Source organism: Megalops cyprinoides, chromosome 6 (genome assembly GCF_013368585.1).
Source record: "Megalops cyprinoides isolate fMegCyp1 chromosome 6, fMegCyp1.pri, whole genome shotgun sequence".
NCBI lineage: Eukaryota > Metazoa > Chordata > Actinopteri > Elopiformes > Megalopidae > Megalops > Megalops cyprinoides.
In genome coordinates, this window is record NC_050588.1 from 5223796 (window position 1) to 5245443 (window position 21648).

General features: G+C 43.5%; 1 protein-coding gene across 2 annotated transcripts in view; it reads left to right on the forward strand.

The window, feature by feature from the left end:
- The first annotated feature begins 3323 nt into the window (after positions 1–3323).
- LOC118778780 (adenylate cyclase type 6-like) overlaps positions 3324–21648 on the forward strand; it is a 57956-nt gene continuing 39631 nt past the window's right edge. The window contains exons 1-2 of one of the 2 annotated variants that reach the window (XM_036530491.1): positions 3324–3464; positions 4601–5537. In XM_036530491.1, coding sequence (XP_036386384.1) covers positions 4602–5537 — 936 coding nt within the window. In that variant the 5' untranslated portion in view covers positions 3324–3464; position 4601. Of the gene's footprint in view, positions 3465–4558; positions 5538–21648 lie in introns of both variants that reach the window. The other variant, XM_036530490.1, reaches the window with a different exon arrangement.

The window sequence follows — 21648 nt, forward strand, 5'->3', positions numbered from 1 at the left end:
TTGGCACCGCCTGTGCTTTAAGAGAATGGGTTAATCATCACTCCAGGCGTGTTGCTAGTGCACCCAAGGTTGTGGCATGGGATTCACACATACGTTAAGGGTGCCATTGTCACTGGTGGTGGACTGAGGAAGGTGACTTGCAGTAGATCTCCAGTCTGTGTTGCAGGGAATGCTCTGGCTCAACCTACAGTCAGTGATCATTTTCATAATGGAAAGGACACCTGAACAGTCATACCCCTTGCCCTAGTGCAAGTTGTTAGAATGGCACATCCCCCAGAATTGTACCTCACACCCTGGTTTGGCCACGTTGCATTAATAGCCTTCTGTGTTGTTTGTGAGTTGCTCATCATGTAGATTTCCTCAGCGTTTGAGTCTCCATTCTGCTGTTGTTTGTGGGAGGGAGATGCGTCCATCTCTCATACGGAGGTAAATGAATGAGTCATAGTTAATGGAGGGAAGCACAGACAATTTAATCTGTATTATAGCACAGTGCCACTGATTGCGCCCGTTTGGCAGGGTATTTGTGGTGAAACGCAGCTGAACCGAGCGCTTCCCGCTGCGCGTACATGGTGTGTGGTTGTGCCGTGGTGAGGTTGTGAGGCTCAGAGCCTATATGAAATCAGTGGGGTCAAATGAAGACAAGAAAGCTTGTGAGCCCCCAGGGTTTTTTCCTTGTGACGTCATACTTTACACATCACAAGAAAGAGGACTAAAGAGGTATGCTCTTGTTTTTGCATTTTGGTAGTTGATGATTTTCATAGAGTTGATTTTTATGTGTTATGTTGGCATGTGTGCACTGCATTGTTCATTATTATGGGAATTTGATCTCTCCTAAATCCATTGTGATTCTTCATTCTGAGTTGGTTGTTTCAGCATTCAGTCGATGTGGACCTGTCTTGTGTTACCCCACGCCAAGTATTTGGTTAGTAATGCTGAGATGAGGGCTGAAACCAGCATGTTGATTCATTGCACTGATGCATCAAATTTTAAAAGCCACGCATGCATAAAACGTAAAGTTTTTTTTTTCCATATGTACCCATACTTTAATGTTCAGTTTAATAGTTTTAAAAAACCTTAAACTGCTAAGAAAATCTTCCCTTTTAATATATAGCATTACAGTGTTAATTTACAGTAATATGTAGAGTTTTCTGTTGTATCTTTTGATATGACTTAATAACTAATGCTAGAAAGATTCCTCACTAGTATACTTTTGATGAAATTTCATTTGTGAAGAGCCATGCATATTAACTTATCGAATACTTCAACTAAGCAAGTTTTAAAAAGCTAAGAAAGTAATTTGACCATCATGTACATTCAATGGCAATCTTTGGACCAGGGACAGATGAGAGAAAGGTGGTCAGAAGTGCTATATTATGCATTGCAGTATATACTAAATATAGCATGTACATCATATCCTCTTCATAGATTTTTTTTTGTTTTTCTCATGAATGTATCAATATGTTGCTCTTTGATACTGTAAGACATTAATAATGCCTGATAGTCTCAGCTCTCAATGAGATATGGGGAAGTAGCTGTAAATCTTCAATATGCTGTTGAGGCCATAGTTCTCCAAACTTTGCCAAATGCAAATTCACTCCACAACCAAACTGAAACCACAATTTCTGAATTATTTATAAATACTAGATCCAAAGTCGCAAGAGATGAGACTGCTTTGGAATGGCCTTTTTTTGCATACTGCCTTTCAACTAGTCACTTTTTGCCCTCATGGAAAAGGGGGCATTTTACTCAGGAAAAGTGAGCCAGTCAGAGATACGAAGGGTTGGTCTCAGAAAGATAGTATTTTAACTCATATATACATTAGGAGAATGGAATTTGTGTAATTAGAGAAACATCTAGAAAAGTGTTTAAATGTTGAATCTAGGCAAAATGCTTTGTGTACTAAAGACACACTCAATAGATGGCCCCTGCAAATGGTTGACCCTGTGTCCCTGCAGACTTCCAAAGCCTTGGCTAATATCCAGTATTATCATATATTGTGATATTTATGGACCCTTGTGATATGCCGGATTTCTCTGCCATTGTCCCCCGATGATGGAATGAACTTCCAAACTTCATATGTTCTGCCGACTGCCTCTCTGCCTTCAAGAAACATCTGAAGGAACAGCTCTCCCACTGTTACCTGAGCACCTGAAACACTACCCCCTAAAGGAATTTCTCATGCCTCAATGCTGTTTCCTACTAAACTATATATTAAAAAGCAGTCTAATGGATTAATGCACTCATTATCTCCACCAGCTAGCTTGTACCTTGTCTAGCCAACTATTGAAACCTGGTCATGTAGCACTTCTAATATTGTTGACTCCTGATGGTTTTTTGCTTGTGTTGTACACTACCTCATTTGTAAGTTGCATTGGATAAAAGCTTTTGCCAAATGAATAAATGTTAATGTAAACATTTTCAGCAATTTCACAAATTGCCCCCGCCCCCATCATCACCTGCATCTCTATCCTTCAAAGGGTAGTTGCTAAAGCCCACAAAACAATGATCACAAAACTTACAACTGAACTAAACCTAGGCCCAGTCTCAACGGAAACTATACATTGTGAGCTTCACAAAGCTGATATTAATGATAGGGCTGCCAATCTGAGACCGCTTGTAACCAAAACTAATGTACAACTATGCATAACCTGGTCTAATGAGCATACAACCTAGACGTCTGGGCAGTGGAACAAAGTAACATGGTCTGATGAGCTGTCATTTACTCTGCCTTTTCCTCAAACTGACAAACGTATGTTTGGAGAAAGCCAAAGGAAGCCTTCCCCATTGCCTGTTCCCAGCTGTTAAACATGGTCCTGGGTCTGTTATGGTATGGGCAGCCATCATGGGAGTGTGTCCAGATATTAGTCTGCATGGTAGAATTACAGCCAAGGGATGTTAAGTTATTTTCAGTGACCAGGTACACACTGTGGTGCAAAAACTGTTTCTTCAAGGTGTTCCTCTGTTCCATGATGATCATGCACATTGCTAAATGGATTCAAGGGTGGTTTCATGAATACCATTATGAATTTAAACACCTTCCATAGCCTCCCGAATCGCCAGATCTAAACCATTGTTGAACATTTATGTGGTTTGATTTACACCACCTTCATCTCTCAAAGAACCGTGGGCTTCCTTTTAAAAGAACAGTGCATTATCCTGCTAGAAATGGTTTAAAATTTATTTAACATCTTTCCAAGAAGGACTGAAGATGTTCTAAAGGTTAAAGGTGACCCAATTCCTTGTTAGTTAAAAAATATTCATATGTTTAGCTCCTGCTAACGTTCCTCTTTTCTATTCCTTTTTTGTACCCGCAGAAGCAGGTGCCCCGGAGATAAACGGAGTGACCGACTCCTCCCAGCAGTCCCCCTGCACTCCCCATGCTGCTGTGCTCTCACTGTTACTGGAATAAATGTGCTGTCTAGCTGTGGAGGACGGGGCTGGGGAACGTTCCAGAACCCACACAGGTGAGAGGTCATCAACAGCCTGGCTGACAGGATCGTTTGAAGTTGAGAGCTGAGGCTGACTTCTCAGTACTACTGTTTGAGTTCCCAGCAGTGCTGTTTATGAGTAACATTTGCATTTTAAAAAGCTAATGTTCTGTTTAGAGACAGTGGAGCTGTAAGTGAGTAGTGGTGCACATTCAAAAGACTTACTTTTAAAACATAACATACTTTCCAAAATTTAGGAAAACTAAAGTGGGTAAATGGTTTCCACAATGCATGACTAAACCTTTACAAGAGAGTTTAAGTAGGAAGAAGCAACATTACGGAAACTTTGCAGACTAAAGATTGTTAAAAACATTGAAAAAGAAATAAGGGTTCAATTGATTCACAGGAATTAAAGGAGGTCTTTCAGGGTTGATTGAGAACTTAACAGAAAACTGTTTTTGTAATAACTCCACCACCTTGTGTAGAAGTTTAAAATGGGTTTTACATTAGAAGAAGCAGTTGATAGTCTACGTATGTCTATATGTGTTTTTGAATATAGATTTTGTTGAATCTAGTTTGGTCTGCAACCCTCACAGGAGTGGGCAACCTTATTCTGACCCTGTTGGCTACCTCCCGTGAGGCTGTATGGGGATTCGGTGTATTTAAACTCATCAAGGCCAATTTGAGGGGTTCAGTGAAGGGCCTCCACAATTTGTTCAGGGTGATTTTGCTGTCCCCTTTCACCTTGGCCTTCTGCCTAACTCTCCATTGTGTGAAGCCAGCTAGAAAAGGCGAGCTTTGCGTTTAATTATATGCCTAGGTTAAAAAATGTGTGAATATTAAAGCACAAGAAAGCTTTTGTGTTTTCAGCAGTTTTTGAAGATTTCTTTTTCCTTTTATTCCTTTTTCTTTTTTCCGTTTTCTTCTTTTGTTCTTTTGTTGTCTTTTACTTTGCTATTTTATTTATTATTTTGACAAAGGGGCAACAATAAGTTCTGTGAAAGCTGAACTGATATTTAGCCAGTGCTGACTCCCTCCATCCCTCTCCTCCATTTACCCTGATCTTATGTCCTTCTATTCCAATCACCCATGTGTCTGTGCTCCCTCCTCACCTCACCGATACTTCACAGATTCCTGCTTCCCTGACCCCCACCCCTGTTTCCACATCGTAGGATGTCGTGGTTCAGTGGCTTCCTAGTGGCCAGAGTGGACGATCGCAAGACGGCGTGGGGGGAGCGCAATGGCAAGAAGTCCAAGCGAAAAGGCGGCTCTTCGCTCTGCAACCCACGCTACATGAGCTGCCTGCGGGACGCTGAGACCATGGAGCCGCCCCCCCAGGCCCCCCAGCACCCCCACCACCACCACCATGGGGGAGGGGTCGGGAGTGGGGGTGGGGGCAACTTCGGCGTGCGCTGCGGCTGGCAGGAGGATCACTACGGCAAAAAGGGCGGGGGCGGGGGGGAGGTCGGGCTGAAATCCGTGGACCTGGGTTTCGAGGACGGGGACCTGAAGGGGAGCAAGGGGGGCTCGCGGGACGGGGGCGAGGACGGGACCGGTGGCAGCGGAGGCGGCGGTGGGAGGCTGACAGCCGCAGACTTCTGGCCGCGGGTGGTGCGGGTGTTCCAGTCCAAGAAGTTCCAGTCAGGCAAGCTGGAGCGGCTGTACCAGCGCTACTTTTTCCGGCTCAACCAGAGCTCCCTGACCATGCTGATGGGCGTGCTGGTGATCGTCTGCGGCGTCATGCTCACCTTCCACTGCGTGCACGGCCCACCCATCGTGGCCTACGCCTCCGTGCTCTCGGTGGCTATGGCCCTCTTCCTGGCCCTGATGGTGGTCTGCAACCGCAACGGCTTCCACCAGGACTACATGTGGATCGTCAGCTACTTGGTCATCGGCGTGCTCTTCGTGGTGCAGGTGTTCGGCGTGCTTATGGTGGCCCCCCGCAGCGCCTCAGAGGGCATCTGGTGGTCAGTCTTCTTCATCTACATCATCTACACGCTGCTGCCAGTGCGCATGAGGGCGGCCGTTCTGAGCGGGGTCATCCTCTCCTCCATCCACCTCGTCACCGCCTGGAGGCTCAACCTGGAGGACAGCTTCCTCTGGAAGCAGGTAAGATGGCTGCTCCCCTCAATGTCTGCTTGGGTAGGGTAGATGCATTTTTATCTGCTTGGTCATTGTCCTTTTCTTAGTAGATTATAAAGGGGTGTTCGAGTGCGTTACACAGTAGCTGTAGTTTTTAATGGAAAAATTTTGCATAGTCTCAAATTTGGCCCAAGCTTCTTCAAAATAACTTATTTTGATCACAGTAAAGCTGTATAAGGTTTTATCCAATTATACCGTTGCTCTAGGACTTTGTGGATGTGAAATGGCATGATACATACTGCAAATCCTCTGACCTTTCAAGCAGGAATCTATCAATATCAGCAAGTGGTTGGGTATGGAATGGTGTTGAAGAATTAGCACAGTCAGGATGTCTCAGATGTAACTGCTTTCAATGGGTTAACGTTTGAACAGTAGATTGTCTGACTCACCATGTGGGGGATTGAAGTAAATCACATGGTTGACAAACTGGTAGTAACGATATATGATGTCCATTGTTCTGAGGAAATCTGAACTTTAACTTACCCCACAGATGAATAAATGAACATTTCTGTATGTGGGTGATGGTGTAAAATATGTAACTTCAGAGACAGAGTGACTTCCCTGATGATTTGGAGGGAGAGAGAAACGTGTTTCTCTGATGACTTTAGCCAGATGACTTAATGGCCAAAAGATAAGTCTAGCTTTGCTTTGTACAGTAGATTGACAACCCTAGTAAATGTGTCTCCTATAAAATGAATTCTAGGGGATGTTCCATGGAAAAATGTAGTAACTAAATTCTGATAATGGTTTTTGTCTTGCTAAAGTTTAGCTTACTAAACTTTAATGATTTGATTGTTTACAGCTGTGTGTTTGTATAGCGGAAGGCAAGTTTACTATTATGGAGCAAATCAAATAATCATCAGGTCAGCACAAGCTGAAATACATTTTCTGTGGTTTGATGTGTTTTACATTAATGTAACTTAAAAAAGTAATTATAAGGTAAAGACACGTGTTCAAAGGCCAGCATTTCAAGGTGTCCCCCATCACGTTTGTGCTGTAACTTTGATCAGAGGATTATTGGCAGATTGCCTGGGAGAGAATCAAAGTTGTCTGTTAGTCATTAATTGGTTACCTATTATTGAGAGTTCATTTATCAGCTAAATAAAATCTGCCAGATAAGATTTGTCAAACTGTGAAATGGAGATAAATAGGTCTCTGACTTTTCTATTAAATATATTGAAATTATGAATGTGTTTTGTAAATAAGGCATCCCTAAGGTGGAATGTGCCTTTGTAAATGGAATCAGCCAATAGGCTTCTCCAGAAACTAAAATCAGAAGCCATGCAGTTCAATTAATCTCAGGTTTTACACACCTGAGAGTGTAGTGTAGAACTTTTCAATGAGCGGTCACCATATAGTATGCGTATATTCATATATAGTCGCAGATACAATGAAAGTATATGATATGAAAGTAGTGCTGAGGCCCTACTCTTCCTGTTCTGGTACTGTTTGTATAAGGCCTGTTGCTTGACACTTATGAATTGCACTGCAGTGTTATATAAAAGAGATTTTTCACAACTTTGTTTTGAAATTTTGATGGGACAGATATTGTAGATTGGACACAGGTTTGTTGTTGTCCTTTACAGAGCTTAGGAATGATTTTGTATATATTTGCTCAATAATAAATCACTATGTGTGTTTTTGAGGTATAAATGTGTGTAATGTGTAAAAAAAAAAAAAAAAAGCATGTGATTTATATAAGTATGTAAGTGATCTTTTCATTTCTAGTTATGGCTCTTGAACCTGCAGTGTTTTTTTTTTTGTTTGTTTGTTTTTGGTTTTCAGGTGTACAAATAACGTTTTACGTTCAGGGTATATTTATTGATCTTAGATGTCACAGAGATTATAGATGCCGTCGTTTGTGGTGTCTTTGGCTTGGAAAGGCAGGAGGTCGTTGACCCCCCTTTTTGGACAGGGACCAGAATCAGTAAGGGCTGATTTAGGAGGTCGGGGCAGGTAAGAAGTAAGGGAAAGGGAACATTTAACAGGAGTGTGGGGGCATAATGCCTTTTCATGTAGAGTCAAAGAACTGGTTCAGCAGGGTTTGGGTGATTGAGTGAGATTATCTGAGTACTCACTTGAATTCTCCTAAGCTTTTGTTTAAAGTTCCTTGCAACCCATCCTGAGTGCCAAATCTCCCATGGAGATGTCTCCCACATCTCCAGAACATGCAAATGCTTTCTGTCATTGAACTTCTGTTTGACTGGAGCTGATAAGAAGAATTTTATCAGCCAGAAGGGAAGTGTTTTAATGAAACTTCTTTCTTCTGGAGCAATTCTATCATTATTGTGGTACAGCAGGCTTTCATGTAATTCAGGTATTTTTCCTCTTAGAATCTTAGTCTCTTCTCACAGCTTGCCTGTTCCTTCAGTCACATTTGCTAGCTATATGCAACCTAACACATTTTATAGTTTAAATTCAATATCGCTATAGCTATTCATTCAAGTTTTATCATAAAAATTTTACAAAGAAAAGCAAGAAAAGCTTTTTTATCGAAAACTGAACCAAGAACAGGGTCGGACATGACGTGACATTGGCTCTGTAATGATGCATCAGTTGTATATATTGCAGTAATTAATATCAAAAGCAAGGTGTTAAGGATTAAGTAGTGAGGCTGCATGGCTGTCTGTTTTAAAAAGATACATTTTTAACATTTCACAGTTTCAGAACAGGCTATCAAGTCATTGTTTGTTATGCTGTTATTTTGCTGATACTGAGGAATGACGTTGTTTTCTAGAATTCACATACAGCTTTGGCATTGAGAATTAATAACTCGGGTTGTTTTTGCTGTTCTGTTTATCACACATTTCTCAAATGTTGAAGGAAGTTGCCCGATAAGCTTTGAATGGCACGGCGCCATCGACATCTCCAGTGTCGAGCTCAACCACGGCTGCTTGGCTCCCTCAGATACAGCAGTCCTTTTTACAATTCTGGTCCAGCTGCTGCCACATGGCGATCAGGAGGTTTGCCGGAAATGCCAGGCCACGCCGCAGCATCTTCACAGCGCATGCCCCACTGGCACTATAGCCCGCATTAGGTCAACCACGAAGCCGCCGGCCTTTGCTTCGGATTACGTTTTTGGCTTCCTCGCCTCTGAGATGAATTCCGTTCTCTTGGGGGCAGATGAGAAGGAACCCTCTCGCTGTTGAATGATTGGTTGTGTGTCCTGAAGGCAAGGGCAACACACACAGGCTCACAGAGAAAACATTCCTGTCTTTTCTCTGCAGGCCAAACAAGATCACATTTTGAAATTGAAATCAGTGACTTTGAGGCCCATGGCACAGCATTAGTGCAATTACCAGCAGAGACAGCATTCGACTCTATTTGCCTGTTGCATTGATGAAAATAGGAGTGGGGTGGTACTGTACAGTATGTGGCAGGTTGGCAGGTGAATACACCACTAGCCATACACAAGCAGGGAGGGGGAAAAAAACAAATTCTCTAGAAACTGACAATTTAGAAAGGAGAACATTTTGATGTAAGTTTTTATTCAAGAGGCTGAAATAATGAATGCTCATGAGCTGTGAGTGAAATGTTTACAGGAACTAAATATTGCTGCATAGTGAAGTTCAATGTGCAAACATCAACATCCTAACGTCGTTGAAAACAGTCTGAGTTTGGGAGCCTTCATAAACCTTTTTAAAGAAATCAAGAAAAGACTGTGACGTACCCTGATAATTGGCACGGCTTGCCTTTCGCACATACTTGGCCCCACGCCGTGCGGATGTTCATGATACACCACATACTCTTGTGCCTTATTGCTTGGGTAGCACTCGGGCCCATGCACTCTCTAACGACTCTTTGTACTTTTCTCAACAGGGGTGGGTGACAGGGCTCTGGCATACAGTAGGTTCTGTCCCTGTGAGAGGACAGGACAAAAAAAGAGCAAAAGTGAAGAGAATTACAGGAGGGGCAAAAAATGAAGGATGATAGGAAGTGTTTGTTCTTGTTAGCATGACATTTGGCTATTATTATTTCCCTTTTTTACTTTCAATACCTCCTGTTATCTGCAGTCACAATCAGTCGATGCAATGGCTGTAGAGATAGAGTGGAAATATTTTACTCGTGTCATTTCACTTTTGTCGTGGTGGTTTGGCCTACCTTTTTAGGTAATGATGAAGTCATGCTCACACCATACTTGGCTCTGTAGTTGCGGCTGCTGAATCGGCCTGGTGCCAGTTCTGCCGAGGCTACAGTCAGCAACAAAATGTGACAGCTTTCACCCAGTAATTCCAATTTCAACTTCCTGTGTTCAGCAGATAGGAAACAGATAGACAACCACAGGTAAACTGTGTGTAGATGTGCAGTTTTGACTCATATCACATCTCTTATAAAACACATGCTGATAATAGCAAAAAAAAAAATCAGGGCAACCACAAAAATTGTGTTGGACAAACTATTGTTTTCAGGGATGTGCAGTGTGCTATGTTGCTCTGAAGAACTTTATTCATTCAGTTATTCATTCATTTTTAACAATATAAACACTACTAAGAGTAGGGGTCATGACATCTTGGTATTTCCTGGCTTGTAACATCATGTTTCTTGTATCATTAAAGGAACTGAAAGGCAGAGTTTGATATTCGGTGACACCCTGAACAGCATTTGAGAAACCCAGAAGTACAACCTTATATAATTTAAGCACACATTACCCATGAAATTACTATAGTGGGATTTTTTTTCAGCACCTTTAAAACAATGTAGGAATAAACGTCTTGTCAGTCATTTGTGAGCCAACAAATCTTTTAGAGATTGCTGTGTGCTGATTGCATGTCTCTGTGCAGACTGCTGACTGGTCTCTGATTAAGTCCTGACATGGTCTCAGCCAATCAGAAGGAAGTATGAAAAAAAAAAAAGAAGAGTCTTGCAGCATGCACAACAATATTATAAATGAGAATATTAGCAACCAATCAGTAAACGTCAGCAATTTAGCATTGTGATCCTGTGCCACTGTAATCTTGATTGAGCTTTTCCTCGTTTTCTCTTCATAAGACAAGTTAATAAATAAATAAAGCTGGCATCAAACACTTGTTTTCCCACTTCCACTGGTTGAAAACCTGCCCTGATCATTTAGCCCTGTTAGGCACTATGTGCTGTCAATAGCGACCCCCATGCTAACACAGATAATGAAGTCCTAAACTTACATTAGCTACAGTTCTCAGCTAAATGCATCAGCTTGGTAGTAAGTACACTTTCCTTTGAAACGCCCAAATGTAAAGGTGTTCACTGGCATGGCCTTTGCGATAATTGGCTTGATAACTTTTCTTTTTTTCGTGTTTGTTATGGCAACAACAGAGGTAAACTTAACTCCAAAGTAGCTACTACTTTACAGTGTTTGCAAGGACATTGTTGCAAAAATATTTCTTTTGTTGTTGCTGGAGTTATTGTGTGACTTCCTTGGTCAGACTCAAGTGGCTCTGGCTAGAGAGGGGTGGGGGAGGGGTGGACAGCTAGAGGGGAAGAGCACATTGCCCCCCCCCCCCAGTCGCACAGCTGGTCCGGCAACTGAGGAAAGACCTTGACTGATGGAGGGGGAAAGGCGATGGGGGACGGAGGAACGAGGGACAGCGAGGGAGGGGGGGGGCGGGGTTTGGGGGGGGTGACCGGAGCGGAAGAATACGGGAAGGAAACCCAGTCAATGAAAATCATTTCCTCACTGTAAACACACTGTCACATGCACGCATACACACACACAAACACACACAGGCGTATGCTGAGGCGCAAACACAGATGCACCCACATGCAAACATACACCTGCGCAGACACGCTCGCTAACACACGCACACCCCAGTGTTTTCGGTTGAAACCAGAAGTCCATTGAAACATGCACTAGTGTGACAGTGGTGACTAATTCATTGGCATGAGGGGACCAGAATAAAGTTGTTATCAGCCTTATCTGTGCAGTCAGGTTATGATTTGCGCATTGGACACGCTGCTCTGTGCTGTGAATTATGGCAACGAGTATGCTAATCTTCCAATCATCCAGTCAGTTATGGGTTAACAGCTTGTTCTCTTTTTGTTGCAAATTTTGGTTTATCAGGATCAGATGGTCTGTCAGCTTCTTTTTTTGATTGTTGGTGTCAAGGAGTTATGTGTCAAATGGGCCCGACCTTCAGATTTAGTTGAAGGTTGGGTACAATTGACATGTGGCAGATCGAGCACAGACAGTTTCAAATTCATATTGTAAATAATTAGTTGAGATATGAGAGATATGAGATATTGAGATCTTTGTTGCTTCTTTTGCTGTGGAGTGATGGACTGATTTTAGACCGAGCCTTTTGCTCTGATTTGTTTTACCCAGCCCAACATGCCATGTGCACCAAAATAATACCGCAAACTTAAACAAGCTCACATTTGACAGTAATTTACTTGCAGAGTTAAATGTGGTTGCTATCTTCCTTAGTATGTGTGCTGTTTCCCAGTAATAAAGAGTGTGTTTTAAGGCTGTGATTTAGTTGAGATCGAGGGTTATGTTGGGCGTTGCCCAGCGTCGACTGTGATTGAACCTACAAATCATATCTTAGTGACATGTTGATAGGAACCATATTCAGAACCAAGAAGGCCGTCCTCCCACTCTGCGCTGAAAATGAGCTCCAGCAATTTCCTCCACGTTTAGAGAGGGTTAAAAACGGGAGAGCAGCTCATTGACTCATAGCAAGAGACAAGAGGTAAGAAGGAGCTCTAAGGCTGTCGGTTCCATTCCTTTGCCTGGCATTGCTGTAGTACCCTTCAGTAAGTTAGCACTGCTTTAGTACCCTTCAGTAAGTTTGCATCAGTGAATGATGTGTAACTGTGTGCGTTGCTTTGGGGGGGGGGTGTCTGCTAAGCAGCTGTGTAATGCAACAGGAGCCCCTCGGTCGCAGGCAGCGCCTCCACCCTGGGGTTTGCCCCTCTCCCGCCGCTCCGAGCTATCGATGAAAGGACCTCCCCACTGGTAAGGTTATAACCTCTAGTCTCCTTTCCGGTTATGGACAGGATGCTCTGAGTGGAATCTTACATCCGATACCTTTTTTTTTTTTTTAGCCGTTTCGTGTGTCCTCTTCGCTATCCCTCCATTCCTTTTTCTCTGTTGTCGTGTGGTGGGTTTCGAGTCGGTAAAAGTTATGTGGGGAGGGAGGTCAGTATTTTCCCCCGAAACCATTCCCCTGGTGATAGATCACCACGCTGTAGCATATCAAATGACACCCCCTCCCCCTAAGCCCATAAGCCCACTTGCAGTACAAGAAGTTTGCTTTTTGGTGATGGGTTGGCCAAGGGTGAGTGGATAGGGGGGAGGGAAAAAGCTAGAACTCTGGGACACCATAACCCCTACTGCAGGATATGGCCTCAAAAACAGTCAGAGGGGCTACTTTAAGTTGAGTGACAGCAGAAATCAAGTTGGACAATTTTGTTGAGGGTAGGGACTCAACTCAGGATGAACAATTGGATGCTGGTTAGTTTGATTCTGTACAAGAAATGCCAGTTTTTCTTCAATTATTTTACATGGAATAAGCATGTCTGCCAGTCATTCTGGGAAAAACTCCAGAGGGCCGACTTGGTCTTTTCAGAAAAAGTGGTCGAGCTCCTATCCTTTGTCCCTCTGTGACCTGACAAGCAATTTAGGCTCAACAGAGAGTTTCTCTCATTATGACATCACAGAGCTGGTCATGTGAAGGCTGCTGGGGAAAGACACGGTCATGGTCGTCACATGGCCGAACCCACAACTGCCTAATTTGTGGAATGTGCTTCTCTGTGGGAGACCTCAGATTCTCTCTGTTCCTCTTCCTCTCTCCCCCCCCCCCCACCCCTCTCTCTCTCCCTTATTTTCCCTGATTTTTCCCCGGATGGATGTAGGAGGAAAATGGCATGGCCTAGTGACGGGCATGGGGGGTGATGTGGATGGAGAGGGAGGCCTGTGCCTGTACTCTCAGTCTCTGTGCCTTTCACCCCGAAGTCCAGCAGCCTTTTAAATAATAAAAAATATCGGACCTTCTCCCCCTGGATGCTCTTCCCCACTCTTCACCTGCTTTGCCACCCCCAGACCCAGCCCTGTTCCAGCTGAAAGTGTATGGAGATATCCTGCTTCCTGAAGAATCCTTTTCCATTCCTGTACCCCCTCTTTCCTCCAGTAAATTACAGGAACACTTATAGGTAACAACATATCAGTCTCATTTTGGGCAGAGCACACACCATCCTGATGTACACAATATTAATGTTAACTGTCGAACTATGTAATTGAAGGCTACTGAGTATTCAGAAAGAAAAATATAATTACCAGAAATCAGTTTTAGCTTCACATATTACTGGAATCACTCATATGCTGTGAAATATAAACATGTTAATGTGTATTTTTTTATATAATGGGGTATTTAAATAATGATAGCTCTTAAAATCCAGATGCTTGGCAGCAATCCATGCTTGGCTTTTCATGTTCCACAACATCCAAATCAAAGTCTGAATTTATCTCATAGTCTTGTCCTTAGACGTAGTTGGTACATTTAGTTATCTAAACTAAAGTCGATGCTTCCAATTTAATACTATTGCTTTTTGCTTTTATAATGAAAAAGAACTCAGCTGTCATAGGCGGTCGGTTTTGAGGTCAGAAACTCATAGTCTGTTGTTTCCAGTCTGTTGTGGACACAGGGATAATCCAAAACCAGGATAATGCATAACATCAATCAATCTGTAACGACTTCAGACAAATTCCAGGGAACATCAGCACTTTGTCGGTAGTCCCTAGTCTGTGACCCAGTTTGAAAGCATGACCACTTTCTCTCTTTCTTTGTACAACTTAACAGTAATTTTATGAATATATATGAATGTGTGTCTTTTTATTAATTCAAGCTGAGATTTCTATGTACACAGCTATATATTACTTCGTAAATATTGCTGAGGCAGTCATAACCCTTCCCTGGTATTGGTTAATATGTAGTGCCTGAATGTGCTGTGACACTGTAGTAAAATCCGGCAGAGGCTGGACACGGGCGGCAGCTGACCACCTGTCTCGCCTTTTGTTGTGTGATTTTTTTTTTTTTTCCCCACCGGTTGTAAAAGGAGAGGGGGGGAGGCCCTCGACACGAAGCGCATGTGCCGAGATGGCATGGGGCTTGGTGTGTTGCACCTAAAAAAGAGAAGCTAGGTGCCAGCAGTGCCACAAACAGCCTTTTTACCCTGCTGAAACAGGGTGGGAAATGGCTAACTTGAGCCCCCACCCCCAACTGCCACCAGTTGCCATGCCTGACAGATACATTAGAAGACATGTGTTTCAAGCACCCCCCCCCACCGCCACCTCCTGCCAAAAACACTTCTGTCTCCATCTTTAGGAGACTAGTGGTGCGTTGCCATAGGAACAGTTGTCATGTGTGCTGTGTTGGACAGGAGCCTGCAGTATAAGAGGTGGGGAGTGTGGGGGGGCGGGGGGTGTATGCAGGTGATTAGATGCATCTGACAGATTTACTGTTTCGAAAGGGACAGCATCTGTAAGCAGGCAATGACGTATCTGGATCCTTATGTGACGCAGTCTGCATAATAGCTGGCTGGCTGATCTCACCTGAAAGAATGTCCGGTCCACCATGAACACCGGCCAGCTGTGTGTGTGGATTAAGAATTCTGTTCATTTGAATCTCGATTTGCATATTAGATGGTGAATTCGTACAGCCTGCCATTGACCAGCTGGCTTCGAGTGACGGGTTCCCTCTCCCTCTCTTTCAGGGAGGTGTGTTTGCTGGTCACGAGGAGGTCACTGGCCTCCAAAGACACGCGAACGCTGCCTTTTTGACCAGGCTCAACTGAGCGTCCCATTTCCTGCTCGTAGCAGTATAGCCAGCGGCTGAGAGCTAACCCCCGTTCAGCCTATGTTGGGTTGTACTGAAATTGGGTTAATATTAAAAAAAAGAAAAAAGATTGCACTTAAAATATTAATGGTGATAATGCTGATATGGCTAATGATGAGGAGATAATAAGGCTGGAGCTAGCGATAAAAGTGTCAGAGGGATTGGCAGTACTGAAAATTGAGGGATTTTGTGTGTAAATGCAAGGGGGCGGGTGGTGTGTGTGTGGGTGTGTGGGTGCGGGGGGGGGGGGGGGGGCTGCTAAGTGTTGCATATTAGGAGTCCATTACCAGTGCTGTCGATCTCTCCAGCATGCAGGCCGGAGGGGCTTTTTGGGGGAATTTTCCACCAGGCCTCTGGATGAAAAAGTGGAAGTGGTCATCCGGCAGCGTGGGGTCCAGACGCTGTTTTAAGAGCACCCCGTGGATGCTCCATGTGCGCAAGCCCTGTTACCTTTTCGCAAACGTGACACCGGTTTCTGCTGTGGCTTTGAAGTTTCCATTGGGTTGGAGCATTGAAACAAAAGCGAATGAAACGTCTTGATTTTAGACTGTTTCAAGTTTTTTACCATCCCCCAAGACGTCTGAAAAATAAAAAGGTCAAAAACCCGGTGGCCAGGGAAACCTGATTGGGTGGAACATTGTTGTCATCCTCAAAAAAAGCATTTGCCCAGTATTAAGAGTGTATAAACCATGACCTGTGGCAGCATTTAGCTCTGAGGAGAGGCCCACAGCAGTGTCTTCACTCTCTCTCCCTCTCTTCCCCTTTAAGGCCCTGAAGAGCCTCTTCTCGGTTCCCCAGCTGGACTCTATTAAAAACGCAAACACACAACACACACAAGCACACACAGACAAAAGAACACCCAGGAGAGAGGCTCGGCCCACGCCTTCTCTCTGGGCTCTTCTCCAAGGGGGCAGTCATAACTGTCTCTCTGCCCCCCCCCCCCCCACTTTCAAGTGTCCGTCACAGTAACTCTCCGAGTGTCCCCTTTTTAGCGTTCCTCAAGAGTTGTGTGTGCGTGCAAGTGGGGAAACATTTTGTTGTGGCGCACTTGCAAAAGAGCCCCCTGGTACACACAGATTTTCCACAGGATGTAGACTGAACAGTATCTTACAGACAGGAATAACATGACACCAGTGAGAAAGCAGTAGATTGTGACTTTGTGTTGACTCTCATGAGAGACCATCTTTTTTTTCCATCCAAAAGTAACAAACCAAACTGTGGAGTGCATTTACCTTGTCTCTCATAAAGTTGGTTGTGTTGGATATCACTAATGTTTGCTGGCAACTGACTTCAGGTCCGTCTATCACATTTTATTAGATGTAGTGTTAGATATTGTCACAGTATGCATCACAACTAATATTCCGTGTCAAGAATTCATGAGACAGCAGGAACAACTCCCATATGTTAGTAGGATGTCATACTAACAATGCTGTTATTTTTATTAAGCTTTAAGGATTTTGTTTTTTTTACTTGAACTTTGTCAAAATCATAATGTAACATACAGTGTATGAGTTTTCTTAACAAGAAATATTAGTGTTGCAACTATTGACATGTAATATATAACCTTGTCTAAATAAACATACAGCAGAGTGCATGAGTTGTGTTGAACTTGACACTGTCATCAGTGTAGCTACTTATGGCTCCATATTAAAGTTTGACTGCACTCCCCTGGTCCAGACCATGATCATTCAGCACATTGCAAATAGAGAGAGATTTCATAAAATGTGATGCAGGTGAGAAGCTCTCTAAATGACAGAGGAAGTGTTTGCCATCAGACATCATTGTGCTCAGCACTAGTTATGTGAATGTTGTCAAGAAGTGACCTTATGGGGCTGGGTCATGTGTGAAAACAGTTAATTAGAGGATTACCAATTCCTGTGAAGTCACTATGGCCAGGGTATGGTTGTGCATATAGTTTATCTAGTTTATCATTTGCTTTGTGGACAAAGCCCATTAATGCCTTTCAGAGGGGTCTTCTAATGAAGGTTAAGGTTTATGTCCTAGGTGCATCCAAAAGTATTTATTCTAATAAGTCTTTTGTGTCAGCCCCATTTTAAGCAGAGAGCATAAAGGTGTTCTTTTGACAACAAGGGCTAAGGAGACATTCTCAGTATAGTGAGTTGAGTGATCTGAACTGTAGAAGGTGGAAAATGAAGACCAACAGACAGCAGTGCACTGCAGGTGTGTAGCCTGGCTGGTTTTGTGTGTTATCCTGTATCTTGAAGATGCCAGCTTGTTTTGGAGATTCCCAACTGTTGCCTTTGGGTTTACAGCTGCCTGCTGAAACACTTGTCTTGCAACCCGCGGTGGTAAGACAAATTTGCATCCTTTTCCTGGCAGGGGTGTCCACCATGCCAGTGACCTTAAATGTCTTAATAAAGGACACTACAGTGGAAGATGGAACATTCCGCTTTTTGTGAATTATTTTATGGCCATCTCCCAACTTGTGGAGATCAATGACCGTTTGTCTGCAGTCTTAAGGGAGCTCACTGACCTTAGCCACAATGATGCATGCTACTAATGAAGTGTGTTACCTCCTTTTCTACCCCAGGGAAACGAGAAATTTTCACAGACCTCTGTATAGTTCCAGAAGCTTTTGAAAAGCGTAATGTTGGTGTGTGTTTGCTTTTGTAGGATTTGATCTAAAATTGATCTAAAAAGAAGTCTTAAAAAGTGGGAAATGTAATCTGTATGTTTTCTGGGATAAAATTAGTCGTGAAGAACTACTTGATCTGTGCTCATTTTTTTTCTGCACAGAAGAATTATCCAGTATATGTACATACTTATTCTGTGTTGTGTCATGTTTGTTCCTATTCAAACATGGAGGGCACTGCTTTATCCAGCCTGTGGGTGGAGTTGAATATTGAATACAGAATATCAGTTCGTCATTTTATAACCCAGCTGAGAATGCTCAGCCAGAAAGGGTTTGTATTTGGGGACCTTGGGATGAGAAGGTTCTGGAAACCATAAGTCAGATGCAGACCAAGCAGTCAAAAACACATTCAAGAAGAAAACCTGCTTGCAGGATTCGCTCTAAGAGCGGGTATGCAGTTTATAAGATTTCTGACTGCCTGTGTCGGAAATCATTTGCTTTAGCGTGGATAATCACTGCACTGTGCTTGCAGTCAGCATCCCCAGGATCGCCTGTGTGTTCCTTCTGAGCTGCATCTGCTGAAGTGAAGGCGTAGGACTTTGGCTGTGTGGCTTGTGTTTTTGCAGGGGGTCAGGGGAGGTGACAGACCCACCCCGTGGTGTCCCCACGCAGTGTTTCGTCACTCATCGCCTTATCTGTGTTTGTGTCAGAGCTTCTTCTTTTCATATCCCCTCTCTCCTGCTTTCTCTCCATCTCTCTCTACTCTCTGGCCTTTAGCTGTCTCAGCCTACAGCTTAGCATGTTTATATAGGGTAAAGCTGCCCCTTAAGTTGTTTGAGTGACCATTAGTTATGGTCTGATATTATGAGAATGCAGGTGTCCTAAAGATGGTGGCACCTCACTCTGGAGCACCAGGTTCAAGATGTCATGGAGAGAGAAGAGCAACTCAGGTACTCCCGTAAATCTCACATTTTTTATTGTTAATATTGTATTGTGAAGTGCACCCATAGCTTGAGTATGAAGGAGTGGAGAACCTGCCGAGTGATCCGATAGTCCTGCCATCCTGGATCCCGGCTGCCAGCTCTGCCTCGCTGATGAATTATTTGTAAATTTAACAGAGGAGCGGGTTTTCGGCCAGGCAGCGTGTCGCAGGGGGACCCTCCATCACGGCGAGCATAGCTGACACAACCGTCCCCAATTCCAGCAAAATTTATGCGCTTACCTTTCCTTCTGTTAAGATCATGGGTGATGTTTCCTCTCTTTTCTGATCACGGTTTAACACGTATCTCACGTGCTCATGGGAAAAAAGGCATTGGACATCAGATCAGCCCGGATAACGGATTAAAACGTGCTGTTGGTTTGATGGTGTTTGATGGGGCTTTGGCAGGGGATCTAGCTTGTATTGATTCGTGTTCTCAATGAACATAATGAATCAGTGTTTGCATTACTTCTCAGGCAGGGAGTAGGGGGGGAAGCGCCTGTGAAATGCAGAGCGGAGCTCCATCAGCCCGGTGCAGGCTGTTTGCATAACAGCCTTGTGTAACCGAAGCCCCCTATCGCAGCTCGCCCGTGTGTCCACAGAGCCTAAGAGCCGAGGTTCGTTCATCTATCGATCCGGCTTCCCCGCGGCACGGCCCTGCCCCTCTCCCCCCCCCCCAATGTGTGTGCCAGCTTCTTCTGTATCTTCTGCCCATTCCCCTTTTCATACCCTGCCTTTATGTCGCGAGCTGAACAGGTGAGCCGACACCAGGGGTTCTGACACAGCACAGTGAAAACGAAATACTCCTTTATACTTTTTGTCTTCTGTCTTTCACTCGATTTCCCCCTCTGCTACAGGCTGTCTTTTGTTACTTTCATCTCTTGGTGTTGTTGCTGTGAATTCTGCAGGGAGGGTCACATTTTAGTGGAGTCATAATGGCTGCCTCTCTGCTTTTCCCCAAGGGCTTCAGCGGTTTGGAGACTGCAGTGGAGACTGTCTGTGCTCGCAGACTGTTTTCAGGAGGAAAACTAAGCAATTCTCACATGAAGAGCAAAATGCTAAAAGGCCTTTCAAAAATGAATAAATAGTTATAAAAAAATATATGCTATCGGAGATTGCAGACCCTCTCACTTTGGGTGACATCTAGTGGTAGAATGCGGTACTGGTCTACCTGTGGTCAAACACTAATAAAGTGGGGGTCCTCAAAGTGAGGGTCGAATACACACACAAACTGAATGTCAGTGTGAAGTAGAACTGCCTGTCAATGAGAAACAATGACGAGTACGGCATTTCTCAATGGACCCAGGAAGAATATGGAGGAATATCTCTCTTAAGATAGAATGGCCACTCCAGCATTTGAGGGAAAGGAGCAGTTTTTTTTAAGCAAATTGTTTTGGGGGAGCATGTGTTTTGTAGCTGGGTGCACTCGACACACCCAGAGGACCAGCAGCCGAGTGGGTGGTTGTGAGAATGGAGTATGACGGATGGCCATGGCATCCCTGTTCATGCAAGAATGCCAGTCTGTTTCTGCCGTTCGCTGTGACGCTGGAGCTGTAGTGAGCGGCCGGGCCTCAGCGGCCTTTCAAAATCTAAAAGCAAAAAAATGACCCCTCAAACATCTCCAGCAGTATATACTGATCTCTGAAATCACAGCAGAAGCCTGGAGATGAAAAGCTGTATTGTTTTTTTTAAGTGCTTAATTCGCGTGATAGAGGCCAAGAAATTGTGAAGAAATTGCTGCTGGTGTGATGTGGGAGTGCAAATCATTAATTAGTATAAATATGTATCAGTTATGCAAACTGAGATTTTGGTTCCATTATGCTCTTTGAATGGACCTGGAGTACAAATATTGCCTTAGTTAACTTGTAATTCAGTAATGGGAGCTAGGTTTCTGGTGTTTTTTTTTTCCACAGTAAATGTGCTTCTGTATTAAACAGGGAAGCTCTTATGATTAGAGAAGGTGTCATAAATCACTGCTAACCTGGCCCAGTTATTCAGAGGTGGTTGGCCTGTTCCAAGCACTTAGGTAGAAGAAAATGTTGAATTATTGGGGACCTTTTACAGATTTTATAAAGGTCCACTTGTTATATGCTGGTTTGTGAAAGGCATGTAAAATGTTAAAAAATACAGTTGTTTCTGATTGCTTAGCTTCATTCAGCATCATAGTTTCAGAAGTGTTTGATGCAGGAGTAGAATGAATATTTTTACTTTATGTGCACAGTGTATGTTTGGCACACTGAACTCTGAAGAGCCTCCGTTCAACACCGTAGCCTGAATAGGAGCAATTTCTGAAAACCAGTTTCCACCGCAGTGTTTGCCCACCACTTTAGAGAGATGATAAAACCGTGTGCTTAAATTGGAGAGCACCGTGCTTGCTTTAACTGGGACAGTTTGTGGTATTTGGACTTTGGCCTCTTATCCTTTCTTGTACTATTTGCAAACATGTAGCGTATGTGCTGATAAGTCTACAAGCTTGAGATCTTGCAAGCTAACAATTTTAAGTCTACTATGTTAAGTCTGTGTGCATCTGCTTTTGTTAAAAGGTCAGAATATTTAAGCAGTGAGCCTTTCTTTGTAATTTGGTGAATAATAGCAATAATAATGGGTGAAGGCAATGTACTGTTTAACATAGACATTGCCTTCCGTGGTATTTGTATGTAGCCTGAAGGCATTGCTAATGTGAAATCAAGACGTGAG